This window comes from Protopterus annectens, chromosome 16.part0, assembly GCF_019279795.1.
Source record: "Protopterus annectens isolate FY-2018-M chromosome 16.part0, PAN1.0, whole genome shotgun sequence".
NCBI classification, from domain to species: Eukaryota; Metazoa; Chordata; order Ceratodontiformes; family Protopteridae; genus Protopterus; species Protopterus annectens.
Genome location: NC_056750.1, coordinates 18,019,250 through 18,039,345, shown reverse-complemented (window position 1 = coordinate 18,039,345; position 20,096 = coordinate 18,019,250). Strand labels below are relative to the sequence as shown.

General features: G+C 43.6%; 1 protein-coding gene across 1 annotated transcript in view; it reads left to right on the top strand.

The window, feature by feature from the left end:
- GTF3C5 (general transcription factor IIIC subunit 5) overlaps positions 1 to 20,096 on the top strand; it is a 761,534-nt gene that overhangs the window by 429,357 nt on the left and 312,081 nt on the right. The window contains exon 7 of the mRNA XM_044058829.1: positions 18,922 to 18,944. Coding sequence (XP_043914764.1) covers positions 18,922 to 18,944 — 23 coding nt within the window. The remainder of the gene's footprint in view (positions 1 to 18,921; positions 18,945 to 20,096) is intronic.

The window sequence follows — 20,096 nt, the reverse complement described above, 5'->3', positions numbered from 1 at the left end:
AGTGATTACTAGGTTTTTTATTTATTTAGTTTGTTTACCAGGATAGTCCATTGGGCCGAGAAAAGCCCTTTTTCAATGGAGGCCCTGGGAGAAAAACTCCTTAAACAGTATACAAAAAAATCTGTGTATGTTCACAAGTTATTACACAGTTTAAGAAATTACAGTATACACAGAATAAAAAAGCAAGACATGTATAAAAAACATAAATCAATGGTATAGCACATTTTGTTGAAGCATGAAGGTAGTATTCACTAGAGAGTGGTATAAAAACAGTAGTACAAGTCATTATAGGTTCATAGGTTCATACTAGGCTATCTGCCCTAGGGCATTTATAAGCCTAGCCAGAGTGTGTGTGGCTTTCGCCACCCCTTGGAATGAGAATACTATGCCCATTTAGGGTTTAGTTTACTGTGCCTCTGTCTAGTAGTGACACAGAAATTACCCCCGGGGTAAACCTACGATCTCCCATCCACTCGTCAAGATTTCTCTTGAAGAGAGTCAGTGAGGGGCTCTGCCTAACATGGACTGGGATCCTGTTCCAGAGTGTAGGGAGCCTCTGGGTTATGAATCTGTCCCTCCAGCACGTCCTATTTATTTCTGTGTTGAGGTTCAAATCTCTCGCTCTCGTGGCTCTAGTGGATTTGGATTTTCTGAGGTGGAGCATGTCCATTAATTCCGTATTGGACATGGCCTTGTACGTCAGGCATAGATTGACTCTGAGTAGGCGGTATGCAACTGAATAGAGCTGGAGTTTCTTCAGCCGGGCAGCATATGACATATGTTTGAGACCCTTGATCCTCTTGGTGAGGTACTTCTGGGGTCTTTCTAACTGCTGCAGGTGACTGCTAAGGTACATCCCAAATGGGGCATTGTACTCAATTATGGGCCTGATAAGGAAAGAGTATAGGGGCACAATGACCTCTCTTGATCTAGATGTGAATCCTTTCATGATAAGGTGGGCAATATAGAAGGTCTTCCTAACCACTTTGGCAATGTGAGTGTCGAATGAGAGGTTGCTGTCAACTTGGGTCCCTAGGTCCCTGATTACTTTTTCTGTACTTAATGGATTACCACCTATGTGGTAATTTGTGGGTACTTTGTTTTTCCCAAAGGGTATGACTATACATTTTTTGATGTTCAGTTTAAGGCCATGGCTCTGGCACCAGTTATCCGTTTCTATGAGGCCTTTCTGAAGGATGCTTGTGTCCGCTGGAGTATCGATTATGGCACCCAGTTTGCAGTCATCTGCGAACTTTGTCAGCCACAATCCTCTTATGTTTGCTTGCACCTCGGAAAAATAAATGCCGAACAAGAGGGGTCCCAGGACCGAGCCCTGTGGGACACCGCTTGTGACTGGCTTAGAGTCTGACATGGCTCCAGCAATTCTGACCTTGTGGGTTCTGTCCTTGAGCCAGTTTGCAACCCATCTTATGACATATGGGTTTACATTTAAGCTGGTGAGCTTGTCTATGATGCCTGAGTGGGGTATTGTGTCGAAGGCTTTTGCAAGGTCGAGGCAGGCTATGTGAACTGCCTTACCCTCATCAATGGCCTTAGTGACTGTTTCAAAAAAGTCGACCAGGTTCAAAAGGCAGGAAATGCCCTTGACAAAGCCGAATTGGGTAGGATCCAGTGTCTGTAGGTCCCCAATGTCTTTGTTTATGAGTTCCATAATGATCCTCTCCATAGCTTTGCAGACCAGGCTCGTCAAGCTTATGGGGCGGTAATTACCAGGGTCCATAGAAGCACCTCCTTTGTGGAGTGGGACCACTGTTGCTGTACGCCATTCTTTGTGTATGTATCCTGTAGTAAGGCTAAGATTAAACAGCAGCCTTATGTGCGGGTTTAGCTCCTCTTGGAGTTCATGTAGCATGCAACCAGGGACACAGTCTGGTCCCATTAATGCTGTGTTTTTAGCTTTGGAGAGGGCGGCTCTCACCTGGGCATTTGAGATGTCAGGGAGGCTACACTCTGCTGGGATAGATATTTCTCCTTTTGGGGGGGGGGAGAAATTTGCACTGAACCTGTCTGCCAGTATGTTGGCAGTGTCTGTGGGTTCAGTGTATTTTTTGTCATTTTGGACTAATTCTCAGCATATCTGGGAGTTTCCACCCAGGTTTCTAACATAACTAAAGAAGGCCTTGCGATTGTCTTTAGTGTCTTTTGCGATTTTTCTTTCAAAGTTGGCCTTGGATGATTTTATGAGTGATCGTAGATTTTTGCTAGTACTGATCAGAGATGCCTTCCCTTTTAGGGATTTTGCTCTGTCATGTAGTAGCTTCCTCCTCCTGTTGTAAAGCTTCTTTATGGCTGGGGTCCACCAGGCAGGACGCCTGCCTTTGGGGGAATGGGTCTTGGTTTTATTTGGGATTGCATGATCCATGCATTCTTGAAGGTGTCCGTCGAAAGCATTTATAAAGGATTCAGCGGTGTGGGCTGTGGTTTCCACTGGCCCAGGGGCCTTGAAGGATACCACTTCAGTCTTAAGAAGTGTGAAGTCAACTTTTGAGAAAATTGGTGAAACCCTACATACTTTAAAGGAGCATTTCCAATGGGAATGTCAGGACTATCCTCAGTATAAAAAGAGACTCAGGGAATTCTTAGCTTTACCACAGCACAGACCTTTAGCCATTCCTCCTGTCTTAGATGATGGCTTTATGGAATCCAGTTGACTCCTGACACACTTCCTCCTGCTCCCAGGAAACCTGACAGGTATTACAGAGTCCCTGACTCTCACAAATTCCTTTTCAAAAATCCTACTCCTGACCTAGAGGTCATCTCCCAAGCACCTAAAGGAATTAAAGCAACCGCAACTAAGAATCCCACCTCCTCGGACAGGAATTCCCGAGCTTTAGACAGATGGAGTAAAAAGTATACACCTCTGCAACTCTTGCCATCAGAGCACTAACTTGTCAGTTCCACATGCTGAAATACCAGTAACATACCATGGAACTCCTCAAACAAAAAATATCTACCTTTCCTGCTTGTGCAGAAAATAAAGAATTACAAGAGCGTATGCATTCTTCTAGCCAAATTACTAAACACACCTTGCAATGTGGCTTCGACGCCCTAGAAGCATCTTGCAGGGCAGCAGTCACTGGTTCTGTACTTAGAAGGCATGCTTGGCTTAAGGAACAGATCTTGCCAGACCATGTCAAATCAAAACTATTGGACGCACCATTGAACAAAGACTATTTGTTTGGCACCAAGGCAGAAGAGGTCTTAAAAAAGATTGAAGAAAAAGCTCTAAATCTAAACAAGGAGTGCTAGGCCACCCCCTTATGGAAAGAACTCACAATGATTTTACACCTCCACCCCTTACCTCTGCCCAACTACTTGTGCCTCTAGGAGGAAAACTCTCATCCCATGCAAACAACTGGGCCTCTATTACCAAAGACCGATAGGTCATCAACATAGTATCCCAGGGATACAAATTTTATTTCCACACTCTGCCAACCCCAAAAGGGTTTTCAGATCTTCCTCCAAACCAGTGGGCAGAGGCCAAAAAACAAGTCCATTCCCTGCTCTCCATGAGGGCAATACAGCCTGTTCCTGCAGATCAGATAGGCCAAGGTTTCTATTCCAGGCTTTTCCTGGTACCCAGAAAAGAGGGCACCTGGCACCCAGTCCTTGATCTATCAATTCTAAATACCTTCCTAAATTCAAAATGCTCACCCTCCAGCAGCTTCTTCTTATGCTTTCTAAGGATGCTTGGTTAAACACCCTAGACCTAAAAGAGGCCTACCTACACATCCCAATCAGGGAATCTTGCAGGAAATATCTACGTTTCAGGGCAGGTTCTATGCACTTTCAGTTCTCGGCACTTCCCTTTGGCTTATCCACTGCTCCCAGAGTTTTCACAAAATGCCTGGCTCCAGCCATTGCTTTTTGCAGACAAAGAAAAATTCAAATGTACTCTTACTTAGACAACTGCCTGATTAAGGCAGACAGGAAAAGCTGTCACAGCACCTGACCTTTGTAAAGGACCTACTGACCTCCCTGGAGTATACTATAAACGAAAAGAAATCAAACTAGTACCCACTCAAAAAATGTATTCGTGGGAGCGAACTTGGACATAGCCTCCCAGATGGCATTCCTTACTCCAGAAAACCAAGCCTACCTGACAGGCTACTTTTCTCAACTAGCCACCAGAACCCAGTTATCCGTAAGGAAAATCCTGCAAGCTCTAGGCTTCATGGCCTCCTGCATTCTACTCATTCCATATGCCAGACTGCATATGAGGAAACTACAATGGTACCCAAAAAGCCTTTGGTGTCAGCACTCTCAAGACCTGGAAACTATCATACCCTGTCTACGGAAATATTTTCTTTGCGGGGCAGCAGCATGCAACCACAACAAGGGTCTTCCCTTCTCACAACCCCACGCCGCCCAGACCCTCACTACAGACGCATCAGATTATGCCTGGGGTGCACACCTGGACGGCATGTACATTCAGGGCCATTGGAGCCCAAATCAAATACATCTGACATCAGCCAAAAAGTGATGCTAGCTGTTCAGCACACGTTGACAGCTTTCAGACCCCTACTCTCCCCGGGGCTACTAGTGATCAAAACAGACAACACCACAGTGATGTGGTATATCAACAGGGAGGAGCTCACTCTTACCCTCTCTGCAGGCTTGCCATGACCCTTTGGCACAAGGCTTCAGCCATGCAAATTCACCTGCTAGCACATTTCATGCCAGACTCCCTAAACTCTCTGGCAGACAACTTAAGCAGAAACCTGCTAGACCCACACAAGTGGCAGCTAGACCACAGAACCTTCAACCTTGTAACCCAAAAAATGGGGCACCCCGAAGGTGGACCTTTTTGCCTCCCAGAAACGGTCACCAGTTCAGCAAATTCTGCACCAAGGAACCTCACAGCAAGGCCTGGAAAGTGGATGCTCTATCCTTCCAATGGGTCCTCCTCTACCACTAATTTCAAGGATACTGCTCAAAATAAGGGAGGAAAAACCAAGGGCAATCTTGATTGCCCCAGACTGGCCATGCCAGCACTGGTACCCACTGTTGTGAAGCCTATCACCCCTGCCACCATGGCAACTACCTCAGATCCCAACACTCCTAACCCAGAAGAATGGTGAATTCATGCATCCACAATTACAGACCCTGAATCTGGCAACCTGGCTTATTCCCTGACCTCTCCTCCAGCTGCCAACCTAAGCAAACAAGTCCTGGATGTTGTGCGTGAGGCCAGACACCCCAGCACTAGAAAATCCTATGCTGACAAGTGGAAAAGGTTTTGTACCTGGATCCAGGCGAAAGGAGCTGAAGCAGTGCAGCCCTCCCTACCTCTCATCCTGGATTACTTGGCAGACAGACTACACAGGGGCCTATCCTTCTCATCTATTAAAATTCATGCCTCTGCCATCTCTGCTCATTACAGCACAGAGCCACTTCTCTTCTCACACCCTCTCATCAAACAGTACATAAGAGGGGCTAACAATTTAAGGCCATCCAGAAGAGCACCTACCCCAGCTTGGGACCTTAACTTTGTGTTGGAAAAACTCACCCTACCCCCCTTTGAGCTTGCAGCTTCAGCAGAGTTAAAATTCCTCTCTTGGAAAACAGCCTTGCTTCTGGCCATCACATCAGCTAGAAGAGTTTCAGAGCTACAAGCAGTCATGGCTGTAGAGCCCTTCATCATTTTCCATGCTGACAGGGTCTCCCTCAGGACTAACCCAACCTACATGCCTGAAGTAGAATCCAGTGTGGCTCTCAGCCAGTCAGTTCATTTGCCCACCTTTTTCCCTGACCCACAAAACAAGGGGGAAATAATTCTGAATTCTCTAGATGTGCACAGACTGTTCAGATTCTACCTGGATAGGACTCAGTCTTTTAGGAAAACTGACCAATTGCTAGTCAGCTTTGCAGCAGAGGCAGAGAGGGTAAGGCCATATCCAAACAATCTCCAAATGGATACCACACTGCATCCATTTTTGCTACAAGCACCATGGGAAACTGCTCCCTAAGGGGGTCAGGACGCATTCCACCAGGGTCTATGTTAAATGTTCGAGCATCCAAATTGTCGAACATTACATGGTCGAGACCAAATGTTCGACATTTGGATGTTCGAACATAAAAAAAAAGAAAACCTAGAAAAAAACACTTGGCAGGGGGGCAAGTACCCCATGGGGGGGGGGGCTGCGCCCCTCACAACCCCCTACTTAAATATACCAACTTTGAGACTGCACTTCAGTGCAGAAAAGGGAAATTCTCCCTATCTGCACCATACGGTGCTGTTGAAAGTCTATCTTCAAGCACTCAAAATTTCGAACGTTTGGTCTCGTCCATGTAACGTTCAAAATTTTGAGCGTTCAAAGATTTGACAGGTACCCTTCCACCAGGGCAACCTCTACCTCTGCAGCTTTTCTCAGAAGGGTCTCCACAAGGGACATGCTGGAGGCTGCAACATGGACTTCTCTTCATACCTTCACCAAGCATTACCACCTGCCTATCTTCTCCAAATCCAGGGCAGACTTTGCAACTGCAGTCTTGCAAGGTATCCTAGCCAGCCCCAAGTCTTCTTCACTGCCTCCACCCTTTTCTTCAGCTTTGGGAATCAACCCAAGTGTGATGAATGCAAAAGTGAAACACGACGAACATAGAACAGTTGTGTACACTTAACATAAATGTAGATGTTCGAGTGTATTCACTGTTGCAGCCCTGGTTTCCCACCCTCCATCCCCCTTGTCTCTCTCTCTCTCCCTCATTCCTTACAGGGAATTTTTGGTATTTACTTTCTACTGGTCCGCGGTGGTGGTGCTGCGGTAGCATTGTCGCTTCACAGCAAGACGCTGTTCGGTTCGACTCTCAGCTAGAGTGTCTTCTGCGTGGAGACATGCGTGAATGGGCGTTCCTTCGTTGAAGGTTGTGCGTCAGGGTTGGCATCTCAGTACGTAAAAATCAACTGCCAATCATTAGAGGACCGGAGTTCCACTGTGGCGACCCCTAACCGGGAAAAGCCGAAAGACACAACTTTCTACTGGTGGTGTTCTTCCGCCATAACCTAGCTCCCTATTTGGGGGCTCCTGACAGTTGGGGCAAGAAGAACTGATATAATGGCGTCGGCTGCCTGTTTTTATACCACTGACGACCTGCCGTCAGTCCTGGAGCGACAGCAACTGACACCAAAATACTAAGTCTGTGGTATTCGGGCCGACTGAGGGCTACCCCTGGCAGGATAACCCAAGTATGATGACTGCAGCTGTGAATACACACAGACATCTACATTTATGGTATGTGTACACAACTGTACTTTCTAGCCAGTTTAATTTGTGAAAGGCATTGTAGTGGTGGGTGCAGGATTTATGTCCGGAAACGAACTTAGAGATTTTGTTATAGCAGGAGGATAAGTTTGTCTTTAGAGAAGATTGAAGGTTAGTAAGAAGTGGGGCACCATACAAGAGAGAGGGAATGAGGTAGGTGGTAGAACTTTAGTAGGGGGAGTAAGGTAACGGTTGTGGTGATGAAGCATACCTAGTTTTTGGTGTTTTTTTAATATTAGTTTGCAGGTGAATATCAAATTTTAACTGTTTGTCAATGAGGACACCTAGAAGCTTTGTATGGGAGACAATTTTATTAGAGGTATTGTTTTGGCTGGTTATGGAGAAAGAGTTCTTGTCTAGTGTGGTATTTTTTTTGAATGTGTAAATATTATTTTACATTTTGATGCGCTAACTGCTAGGTGATTATTTAACATCCATCCCTCTGTAGATGAGGAGGCTTCTTGAGTTAATTTCAAGAGAGTTGGCATGGATGTAGCGGAGCAGATGATCGTAGAGTCATCTGAATATTAGATACATTTAGCATTTGAGATGCACTGATGGAAATCATTTATGAAAATGTTAGAGTAAAGGACCTAATATAGAACCATGTGGTACACCTGTAGGAGCATTAAGGAACCAGGCTGTGCAGTTTTTCCATTTGATGGCTTGTTGCCTATAAGTGAGATAATTGGAGAACCAGTTGATAGATGAGATGGATAGATTGAGATTAGAGTTTGGACAGGGGAAGGTTATGTGAAATAATATCAACGGTCTTGGATAAATTAAGGAGGAGGGTAGATACTAAACGCTGGAGTCTCGAGCATTATTGATGATTTCGAGGAAGGAGAGGAGAGCAGTGGTGGTGCTGTGACCAGAACTAAATCCATGTTGTGTGGAGGTTAGTAGGTAGTTGTTTAAGAGGTAGGGTAATAGTTCTAGGTGAATACATTTTTCTAAAATTTTTGAGATGGGATAAGATGGCAATTGGTTGGAAATTGGGGATGTCATTGTTGTTGCCCCTTTGTGAAGGGGAATAATAAAGGCTTTTTTCCAGAGTAGGGGTACATAGGCTTCTTGAACTGACTGATTTATTAGGATAGTGATGAGGAAGGCTATGCCATCGGCAGCTATTTTTAGGAAGTTGGAAGGTTTGATAGTAAAAGGGGGGTGGATTGAGAAGTGTTGGTGTTTGAGGAGGAGGAGATGGGTGGAGGGGAAACTAGTGAATGGTGTGGTGAGTTTGGCTATAGAGTCTATAAAGAAGGAGCTACATTGGGTGGCTAAAAAAAGATCAGAGGTGTTAGGATCTGGGCAACGGTTATCTTTATTAACAGGATGTAGGAGGGTAGAGATACTATTCCAAAATTTTTGGGGTTAGTTTTATGATTATTTTGAAGTACGGTATAGTAGGATTTTCTGTCAGATGCAATATGTTTTTTTACTTTATTGCGTAGTAGCTAATATTCGGACAGGGAGGTGGTAGTTTTATATTTCTGGTAGTGTTTCCATGCTTTGTCTCGGAGATACATTAAGGTTGTGGTTTCTTTGGTTATTCTACGGACAGTCTTACATTTAACTGTTTTCATTCTGGAGGGTTTGTAGCTATTTAAAAAGGTAACAGCATTATCCAGAGGGAGGGTTTTTAGAGGGTTCCAGTTTGTGTTTTAGAGTCAGAAAAAGGTATTAGGGTTGAAATTTTTCAGAGAGCGAGTAGAGATGTAAGTGTGCGATAGATGTATGGAGGAGGGTAAACAAGCAAAAGTGGGGAGATGATCACTAAGGGAGTCGGGAAGGGTACCACTGTCAGAAATATTGCAGGAGTGAGAAACTAGTATCCAGTCAAGAGTACTACCAGAGGAGCAGTCTTTGGAGGGTTTAGTAGGCGAGTTGATTAGTTATGTGAAGTTGTATAGGTTTAGGTTCTGGGAGATTTTATGGTGGAAACTCTAAGCACTTGGAAAAAGCCCACAAAGACCTATGGATGCAATAAGAATATATTTAATAGTCACTCCACTTGATAAAAAATAAAACTCTTAAAAATACCCCTTCGGGTCACAGTACATACACATTAACACTTTAACAGAGTAATGAATAGCATTTTCATCTCCCAACAGACTTCTTTAGATGGAAAATGTATACTGAGTAAAAATCTCTGTATATATACTAGTTGCTTAATTAGAAAACCAATTTCATTGGCAGGGCATTAAATGTCCACCATTTTATGTAAAGCAATCATAAAAGAAGCTGAATGTTGTTTAAAAACACTGACATATACATAAAGACAAATGTTTATATAAATACATAAAATAAATGTCTACCATCAAATAGCCTTAAAAATACTTATATTCTTATACAAATGTTCAATAAAATCTAGTTCAAATACATTTAAAATGAAAACATCGGGCTAAATGCAGATTTATCTAAAATTATCTACTAGCTCCATCTATTGGCTAAATACTAAACTTTTAACATAGCCACAATGGAACAAACAGATTTTTTAGTAGCCCTTAGTAAGTAGAACAAAATGGTAGTGTATTTATTTTTAAAGGATTTAAAATATACAACTACAGCAGCAGGAAAGACATATTTCAGACTATTATAAAAAGGCTTTAAATTTATACCTAAGAGCAAAGCTAATATTAGCAAAGTGCTATTTGATCTAAAATTATTTCTTAGAAAGAAAAAGCCTAATACTAGAATAATAAAATAATAAAAATAATAAAAGCCTAAGCCTAGTACTTATTATGCAGCAGGAACTTCTTATTGTAACATTTGTTAATGTCTTTTGTGTACTTCACAGATAAAGATTCTAGTTGTCTATTGATGTACTATGTTCTTCATCTGTAAATATGTTGTAAGTAATTGCTATGTAAATTGTTAATCGCTATGTAATCCAATGTAACTGCTGTCTGTTTGTTTTAACTGTGGAGCTTTTCTCCCCGGGCCTCCGCTGAAAATGGACCTACGTCCAGTCGGACACTCCCGGTCAACAAATATATAAGAGGTCTTCGTGGGCTTATTTCCAAGTGCTTAGAGTTTTCAGAATATTTTTGTGGTGTGAAGCACTGTAGCCCAGTTTTGCTTGCAGATTGTATGGTGGTCCAGCTAATATTAACGTCACCTAAGATTATGGTTTTGTTCTTAATGTTAGCAGAGAACCAGGAGAGGATATCTTCAAGGATGGGGATGTTGTCTCTGGGTGGTATATAAAGAGCAGCTATGTATATGTTTTTGTGCCTGTTTATCTGTAGGAGGCCCATGGTTAGCTCGGCATTAGCAAACTGGGAAATGGGTTTAGTATAGGGTGTCTGTGAAAGGCATAATGGTTAAGGTGTTTACCTTAGAAACACAGTGTGCAGGGTTTGATTCTGACATGGGGTAATTGGCTAGGCTTAAAATGGCCCATAGAGGCAGTTAGCCTAGTACTAACCTATGAACCTATAAAGAGAGGAAGAGATAAGAAGAGCTATTCCACCACCTTTCTTATGGGTTCTGTCATTTCTTATGATGCTGTAGTTAGGGGGAGTGATTTTGGGGTCTTTAACATGGGGTTTAAGCCATATTTCAAAGATAGAGAGGATGTCATTGTAGTTGCAGAGCAGCCAGGCATGGAAGTTTGGTAACTTGTTGCATAAACTTTGGACATTTAGTGTAGTGAAAAGAAGGGATTTGCAGGGAGTGGAGGGAGTAAAGGTGAGTTAGAAGGCTGACAGGGAGAGGGTCTGGGGTTTGGATGAATGTCACCAGAAAGAAGGATGGTGATACGTTGAAAGATGTGGGAGAAGATGAATTTAGTGTCAGGTTTGAGATTCAGGGAGAGTATGAGTTTGGGATTGTTTGGAATGTGAATAGGGTTTCTGTGGTCAGGAAAAGGAGAAAGTTGTTGTGGGAACAGAGGTAAGGAGAAATAAAGGTTGTGGAGTGTGTTTCATATTTGGGATATAGAGAGAGGTTATATGAAAAGGGGGACTGAGTTGCATCAGCAAGGTAGTTGAGAAGGTGAAGGTAGGTTAGGAAGAGAAGTGTTGTGGGAACAGCGATTTTGGGCATAAATAGCATAGTGGTTTAATGAGAAATTATTTGATTTGGCAGAATAAATGGTAGGGAAAACAGTGGTACAGGTGATTTGTTGTATTAGTTAGAATGAGGATAGTAGTAGGGGGAAGTAGGGGAGTGGAATTACAGGGGTGGGTTTATTGGAAAGTGGTGAGTATGGGGCAGTGTGATGTATAGGTGGGAGGGAAGATCTGTGATTTGATGATTTAAGAGTGGGAGTGGTTTTGTGGCTATAAATGTTTAGATGATGGTGGTGGGTAGGAGTGGGAAGATAATTATTGATTTGGACACATACAATGCACGGAGCTACTGGCAACCTCAGAGGTAAGAGAAAGACGATTCTATAATGAGCGAATTTTAGTTAAGCAGAGTTGCATTACAAATAGAAAACTACACTAGAGTGAAGCACTAACAGCGTTGCGGCTGCTATTAGGATGAGTTATAGGTATGGGGGTGTATATACTGCTACCTAGTGGCGAAAAATATAACAAGATTATTACAGTTACTGAAAAATGGGTAAGAGAGCAAATAAAAATCGGGGAGGGAGAGAGGGATAGAGACTGCAGTAGGATGGTTGCGTACACGCTGTGGATCACCTAACTATGTTATTACATTGACTAAAAAGCATGAATAAAAAATGAACTAGTAGCGCACACACACTGATGGTCATGGGGAAGGCAGTATTCTAATTAATGACTTCCAGGATCTGCAAGCATCTGAAAGATGTGTACTGTTTCACAAGGAGATGCTAAAATGCTTGTACTTTGACAGTGGAGGTTTAGCTTGGGAACTAAAGTCAGGTGACAAAGTGATGTCATCCAAGCTAACCCAACAGTCATATTTGATATTAATTTAAGAACTCTGTCAGAGAGAGACTATGCATTTTGTGTCTGCCTTTTGACCTGACAGCATCAGCTAGAAGATCCATTCACCTGCCCTTGCCTTGCTGCAAGTTTCTAGGGCATAGTAACTCTTTTAGATTCAGACAGGAATATAGTCAAGTATAGCTTAGATGTTTTCTTTATTTGTTTGAGACTGTTCTGCAGTGTTTTAAATATTTCCTGTGGTTTTGAACTCTGATGTAACCGATTACTTACTGAGTATTGTCTTATTTTATTATTTATTATTAAATATGTTTAAACCTTTCAATCGTGGCTGGTCTGCTTAGAGATATTTAAGCTCTTAGAGTAACTTGCATATCTGTTTTTAGTGACACTGTACAGGCCACTCCTAAATAGCCATGCTCTTCATTAGACTACCATTTGTATTAATAGTAACATTACACAGTAGGATTGGACACCCTTTGTAAGGGCCTTAAAGTAGCTGGTGGCAGTGAAAACTACCTTGTAGTCTGGGCAGAAGAGGGTATAGCTATTTAACCTATGCCAGCCTATCCCTTGAGTGAGAGTGCATATGTGTGTGTGTGTGTGTGTGTGTGTGTGTGTGTGTGTGTGTGTGTGTGTGTGTGTGTGTGCATGTCAGCTACTTGGGCAGGAGACGAAGCACTCAGACAGAGAGGGTAGTAGAGATCTTGGTATGGCCACTCAGCTGAGATCTGAACCCTACAGCTGTGCCAGTGGGGAGTCTTATTGGGGATGTGGAGAAAGAGGGATAAACCATTCCGAAACTGACTGTCATCTCTGTGTGCCCTTAAGGGAAATTGCCATTTACTGTGTGTGTACTTGTCATCCTCCCAATGTGTACGTTCCCCACTGTTGCCAGTGGTGAGGATTGAGGCTCCTTGATTACTGGGCCAGTGCAGGGGCGTCACACCAGTTATCTCCTGATGTTCTTCGTGTTTCACTGTTGCAGTCATTACACTTGGGTTATCCTGCTGGCAGGCTACCCTCAGTCGGCCTGAATTCCAAAGTCTAGGTCCGGCGTCGGTTGCTGTCGCCTCCTCCCTGACGTCAGTGCGCCAGGGGTATAAAAGATGCAGTCGACGCCATTTTCTTCAGTCTTTCTTGCTGCGTGGTGCCCGAAGCAGAAGCAGTTCGCAAGTGCCGGTCGGCCGACTCCTGAGATTTTCGTGTTCGAATTTCAGATCCGAAGTTTTCATTAAAAGCTAAGTACCCCGTTGGGGAAAACTTTTTACTTGCTCCAGACCGATGTCAGAAAAAGTTAATAATTGTATTTCTTGTGGGAAGCAAATACCTCATAAGGATTTTCATTCTTACTGTATTCCTTGCGTAGGCCCTGACCACGACGTTGCTTGTCAGTTTTGATTTAACCAGCGCACTATAAAGCGCCGGTACAATTTTGTATTTCACTATTTTGGCAGAAGATTTAATTACACGATGCCGTCGGATAGCCAACCAACTACCGCAATTCGCAAGAAATGCAAAGAAAAAGAAAAGGGCAGGCATCCGTGGTCTAAAACCGACGAGGCTTCTTCTAAGCCAGTCGCCGGTTCGCCACCTCTCAGTGAGGTGCTTTCGCAGCCCCTGATGCCCGCTACTTTGGACCCGCAGGCTGCTATAGACTCCCATGTGGAGTCGCCTAGGCCACTGGAAGCTCAAGGTATTGGACCTTTAAAAAATATTCCCTCAGATGGGTCCGAAGCCGCTGAGCAGGCATCTGCTTCTGAGGGTGTTTTCAGACCTACTCAATTGTACATTAATGCGACTCCAGCTACAAAAGCAAAGACTAAAGCATCTTTAAAGACAAACAGACAAGTACAACAGCCTCATGGTCAGGCCTTCATGCCCAAAAAACAGATGCTCAAAATGGCCGAAGACCTGATAAGAGGCCTAGGCAAGAGATAGAATATGAATCTTCTAATCAGGTTTCCATTTCTTCAGACTCCTTTTCTGATCAGGAATACTCTCTTCCTCCCTATGAGGATTCTGATGCTGAAGAATCCATCCCTTCAGCCTCTCCTCCTGAGGATTACTCTTTTGGGGAAACCTTGCATACCATGAGGGAACATTTGCACTGGGAGAGCCAAGATTATTCTGAATCTAAGAAAAGGCTCAGAGACTTCCTTTTACTCCCACACCACAGGCCCCTAGCTATTCCACCTGTGCTAGACATAGTAGATGATGTATTTTCAGAGTCCAGTCTGACCCCTGACTCCTTACCTCCATCTCCTGTTAAGCCGGACAGGTACTACAGGGTGCCTGACTCGCATACATTCCTTTTCAAAAACCCTGCTGCTGACCCAGAAACTATTTCCCAGGGTCCCAAAGGGGTAAAGGCATCCACTGCAAAAAACCCTACCCCCTCTGACAGGGATTCCAAGGGCATTAGACAGATGGCGAAAGAAGATTTACACCTCTGCTACCTTGGCTATAAGGGCTTTAAATTGTCGGTTTCATATGCTCAAATATCAGCAGTATATATTATGTCACTGCTTAAACAGAAAATGTTGATTAATTCTGAAGGTGCAGAAAACAAAGAAATGCAGGATTTATTACATGCAGATGAGCAAGTTGGAAAGCATACGTTGCAATGTGGTTTTGATTCTTTGGAGGCCTCCTGCAGGGCCGCTGTCATGGGTTCTGTCATTAGGAGGCATGCTTGGTTAAAGGAACAAAATTTACCAGATCATGTTAAAGCAAAATTATTAGATGCTCCATTACAGCGTGATACTTTGTTTGGTGTTAAAGCTGAAGAGGTGTTAAAGAAAATGGAAGACAAAGCTAAATCTATGCAAACAGTCAAGGATTTCTTACAGGTACAGCCTCCAAGATTTAGCAGACACTGGCCTACAAAGAATTGGTCCTTTCCAGTGTCAGACAGACCACAAAGGGGCAGATACAGATGCCCAAGAGGCAGATCCCAGCCCCAAGATTCATACAGGTCTAAACAATGGGGTGCTTCTACCTCCAAATGTGGAGAAGACAAATCACAGCCTTACAGGAAACAGTCCCAATGACTTCCCCCTGCCTGCGCCAAGCACTTCTTCTGGCAGCACCTTTAGGGGGAAAACTAGCACTTTTTTCTCAAAATTGTCACATAATAACCCAGGACAAATGGGTCTTAGACATAGTGTCACAGGGCTACAAGTTTCACTTTCATACCCTGCCAAGGCAAACAGTTGGCCAGACCTACCAAAAAAACAATGGGCAAAGGCACAAAAACAAGTCTCATCCCTCATGGACATGAGGGCCATTTAACAAGTACCAGAACAAGAGCAGGGACAAGGATTTTATTCAAGACTGTTCTTGGTACCCAGAAAGGACAAAGCCTGGAGACCAATACTGGACCTATCTATTCTAAACACATATCTGGATATACCAAAATTCAAAATGTTGACCTTACAGCAGCGTCTGCCCATGCTGGGCAAGAAGGCTTGGTTTGTGACTTTAGACCTAAAAGACCTGCATGTCCCAATCAGGCAAACATGCAGAAGATACCTCAGATTCAAAGCTGGCTCAATGCACTACCAATTCTCTGCACTTCCCTTTGGCTTATCTACTGCACTCAGGGTCTTCACAAAGTGCCTGGCACCAGTAATTGCATTCTGCAGACAAAGAGGAATACAAATATATCCTTACTTGGATGACTGCCTCATGCAAGCAGAGAACAAGGGCATTCTACTACAGCATCTGGCGTTTGTAAAGAGATTACTACCATGCCTAGGGTACACAGTCAATGAACAGAAATCAAAACTAGTACCCTCTCAAGAGATGATATTCCTGGGTGCAAGCTTAAATACAACTGCCCAGATGGCTTATCTCACGCCAGACAAACAAAGGCAACTGACTACCTATGTCACACTGTTGGCAACAAAGGCCAGTTATCTGCAAGAAAAATTTCTCCAGGCTTTGGGCTTCATGGCATCCTGCATTCAACTAATTCCATATGCAAGACTGCATATGAGGAAACTTCAATGGTACCTAAAAAGTGTTTGGACTCAGCATTGCCACAGCCTGGAAACAATAATTACTCTCATTCCCTGCCTGCAACAGGAGTTTCGATGGTGGGCGAAGGCCTGTCACCAGAACAAGGGCCAGCCATTCACTTTACCCCAGCCAGGCAGACATTGACAACGGATGCATCAGATTATGCCTGGGGGGCACACATGGCAGGAAGATGTATTCAAGGCACATGGTCCGCCAACCAAATGCATCTACATATCAATCAAAAACAGATGCTAGCTGTTCAGAATGCCCTGACAGCCCTCAAGGAACTTCTTCATCTGGGACAACAATTGATAGACAGAAAATACCACGGTCATGTGGTACATAAACAAGCAGGGAGGCACGCATTCTTACCCCCCTCTGCAGACTAGCCATGACTTTGTGGGACACATCATTGACTTACCAAGTACATCTGCAGGCACAATTCCTGCCAGGAAAGATAAATACTCTGGCAGGCGAACTAAGCAGAAACCTTATGGATCCCCACGAGTGGAAATTGGATCTACAAGTCTTCAACATGATAACAAGGAAATGGGGATGCCCGGACATAGACCTATTTACCTCTCCTCACACCTGCCAACTAAAGAGATTCTGCACAAGGTCTCATCACAAACAAGCATGGAAAGTGGATGCCCTTTCTTTCAGCTGGAAAAACTTAACAGTATATGCCTTTCCTCCATTGCCTGACATCCCCAAGGTACTCCTAAAGGACAGACGAGAGAAGCCAAAAATGATTCTGATTGCCCCAGACTGGCCCCACCAGTACTGGTATCCAATCCTGAGGAACTTGTCTCAATGCCCAGCCTGGACCTTACCTTAAATACCTCACCTACTGTCCCAACAAAACAATCGGATCCTGCACAGCCAACTAAAGACCTTAAATCTGGCAGCATGGTGGATAATGTAGTCATACAAAACACACCTCTCACTAAAGCGGTGATGGATGTCATTTTGGAGGGCAGGAGGCCTAGTACTAGAAAATCTTATGCTGTAAAATGGAAGAGATTCTGTGCCTGGAACCAGGCACAAGGAATTGACACAGCAGTACCAAATATTCCTCAGATTTTACAATACTTAACTGAGATGCTGGACAAAGACCTATCCTTTTTATCAATTAAAATTCATGCCTCTGCCATTTCGGCTCATTACAATACAGAGCCACCAATCTTTTCTCATCCTTTGTTAAGGCAATACCTCAGAGGAGCCAAAAACTTAAGGCCTCCAAGGAGATCAGCAATACCTGCATGGGACCTCAAGTATGTTTTGGAAAAACTCACTCTGCCCCCTTTTGAGCCAGCCGCTACAGCTGATATAAAGTTTTTATCTTGGAAAACAGCTCTACTCCTAGCAATAACCTCTGCAAGATGAGTCTCAGAGCTACAGGCACTCATGGCTGTGGAACCTTTTATCAGTTTTTTATCCAGACTGGGTTTCACTGAGGATAAACCCGACATTTATGCCTAAGGTAGTGTCCAGTGTGGCCCTTAACCAAACTATTTATCTACCTACTTTTTATCCAAACCCACAGAATAAGGGGGAGAGAATTCTGCATTCTTTGGACATGCACAGACAGCTACGCTTCTACTTGAACAGAACCAAAGCTTTCAGAAAGACTGAGCAACTACTAGTGGCATATGCTGCAGGATCACAAGGAAAGGCTATCTCAAAGCAGACTGTTTCAAAGTGAATAGGCCACTGCATTCGTTTCTGCTATTCACAGCATGGCAAGCCAGTGCCCAAGGGCATTATGCCACATTCAACCAGAGCAGCAGCCACTTCAGCAGCCTTCCTCAACCAAAGATATTTTAGAGGCTGCTACCTGGAGTTCAGTGCACACCTTTACAAAGCACTATCATCTACCACTCTACTCTTAAGTCCAGGGCAGGCTTTGCCACTTCAGTTCTGCAAGGCCTCATAACCGCTCCTAATGCTATTTAGCTCCAGCCTCCCAACCATATCTTTGGGATTCAACCCAAGTGTAATGACCGCAACAGTGAAACACGAAGAACATAGTACAGTTGACTACACTTACCATAAATGTAGATGTTCGAGTGTATTCACTGTTGCAGTCCAGGTTACCCACCCACCATCACCCTTCTCTTTTTGCTGGAACTTGGCTGCACTTCTCTAATCTATACAACCTATGTGGTGTATCTGCTTGTAAATGATGGTATTATATATTTTGATGCATGCATGTTTTATTGGCATATTTTTAGCCTTCCTTTTTGAGGGCACCTGACATCTGGCACAAGAAAAACTGAAGAAAATGGCGTCAGCTGTATCTTTTATTCCCCTGGCGCACTGACGTCAGGGAGGAGGTGACAGCAACCGACGCCGGACCTAGACTTTGGAATTCAGGCCGACTGAGGGTAGCCTGCCAGCAAGATAACCCAAGTGTAATGACTGCAACAGTGAATACACTCAACATCTACACTTATGGTAAGTGTACATAACTGTACTTTATAGCACCAAGACTTTCTGCTCAGTCTTGCAGACCAATTAAGTATAGCAATCATTCATAATGAGAGAGCAAATTGCCACCCACAGAACATATAGAATTAATTGGATGTCAGACACAGTTCAACAAATTGTCAAATTTTCAATCTCAAGGGTCCAGTTGTTAAGACTGGTAGTTCATTATCCTTGCCCAGAGGCAAGATTGATTCTCCGTTTGTTAGGTCTGGTGGCTTCTGCCATTACATTGGGACTATTAGCAGGATATGACATGAGTGCTGGGGTGGACATTATCCGTCCAGTGGTTACAGAGTATTCAACATTAGAATTTCTCTCACTCAGGTATCTAGAAATGATATAAGGTGGTGAATGACGTTTCCATCAGTGATAGAATGGACACCTTTCTGACCACCTGTTCCCCATGCAAAAGTAACCACAGACGCTTCCCTTCTAGCATATGGGCATTTTGAAGGGAAGACAGCTTAAGATACTTGATCACCTTTGGAGACCAAACTTCACTTCATTGTCTTGGAAATAAGGGTAGTCATCCCAGAGTTGCAGGCATTTCAGGACTCCCTTTTCAAAGGTGTGATTTCCATTCACACAGACAATTTGTTTGTGTTGTGGTACTTCAACAACCAAGGTGGAGCACATTCATATCTTTTATCAGGAGGCCATACGAGTTTGACTGTGGTTATTTTCTCCCCATTACTTTTCAGTAGCAATTTACATTCCTAGGACATCAAATGTACTAGCAGACAGACTGAGCAGGTATTTCCAGTTACCTTCACAAATGGTCTCTCAAACAGACAGTGGCTGGCAACAGAGAGTTTCAGCTGCTGGGGCCTACCTTGCTTCGACCTCTTTGCCTCCTACTTAAGCAACAAATGGAGCAGTCACTTTGCCCTCATCCCTCCACAGAGACAGTGACTGGGAGATGTTCTACTCCACATTTGGCCCCGGGTCTGCTATACACCTTTCTACCAATTCCTCTTCAGACAAAATTCATATAGAAAGCATTGAGGTGCAAGACCAATCTTACCTCATTGCCCCATTCTCACCCTGATAGATATGGTTCCCTTTCTTTTGGCCTCAGTTGCTGCACCACCGTGACTGCTGAATCCCATTTCAGTAGAGGCATTCCAGACAGATGAAATTAACCACAAGGTTTCTCCAAGTTCACCCCTAGCCAGAAACACCAGGCTGTCTTCTCTGGTGGTCCATGTAATATGTTCTGTGAAAGAATCAACAAAAAAGACAAGAGCAAGTGAAAAATGTTTTCTACTTGGGCATTTTCAAAAGGTTTAGGTACTACTTTCAGAACTTTTTCGACAGAGTTTCAGAGATTCTGCTATAAAGGTTCAAATGGCTGCCATTTCTTATTTTTACATAAGACAATAATGACTCATCTATTGCTCCTCTTAGGTTATCTAAA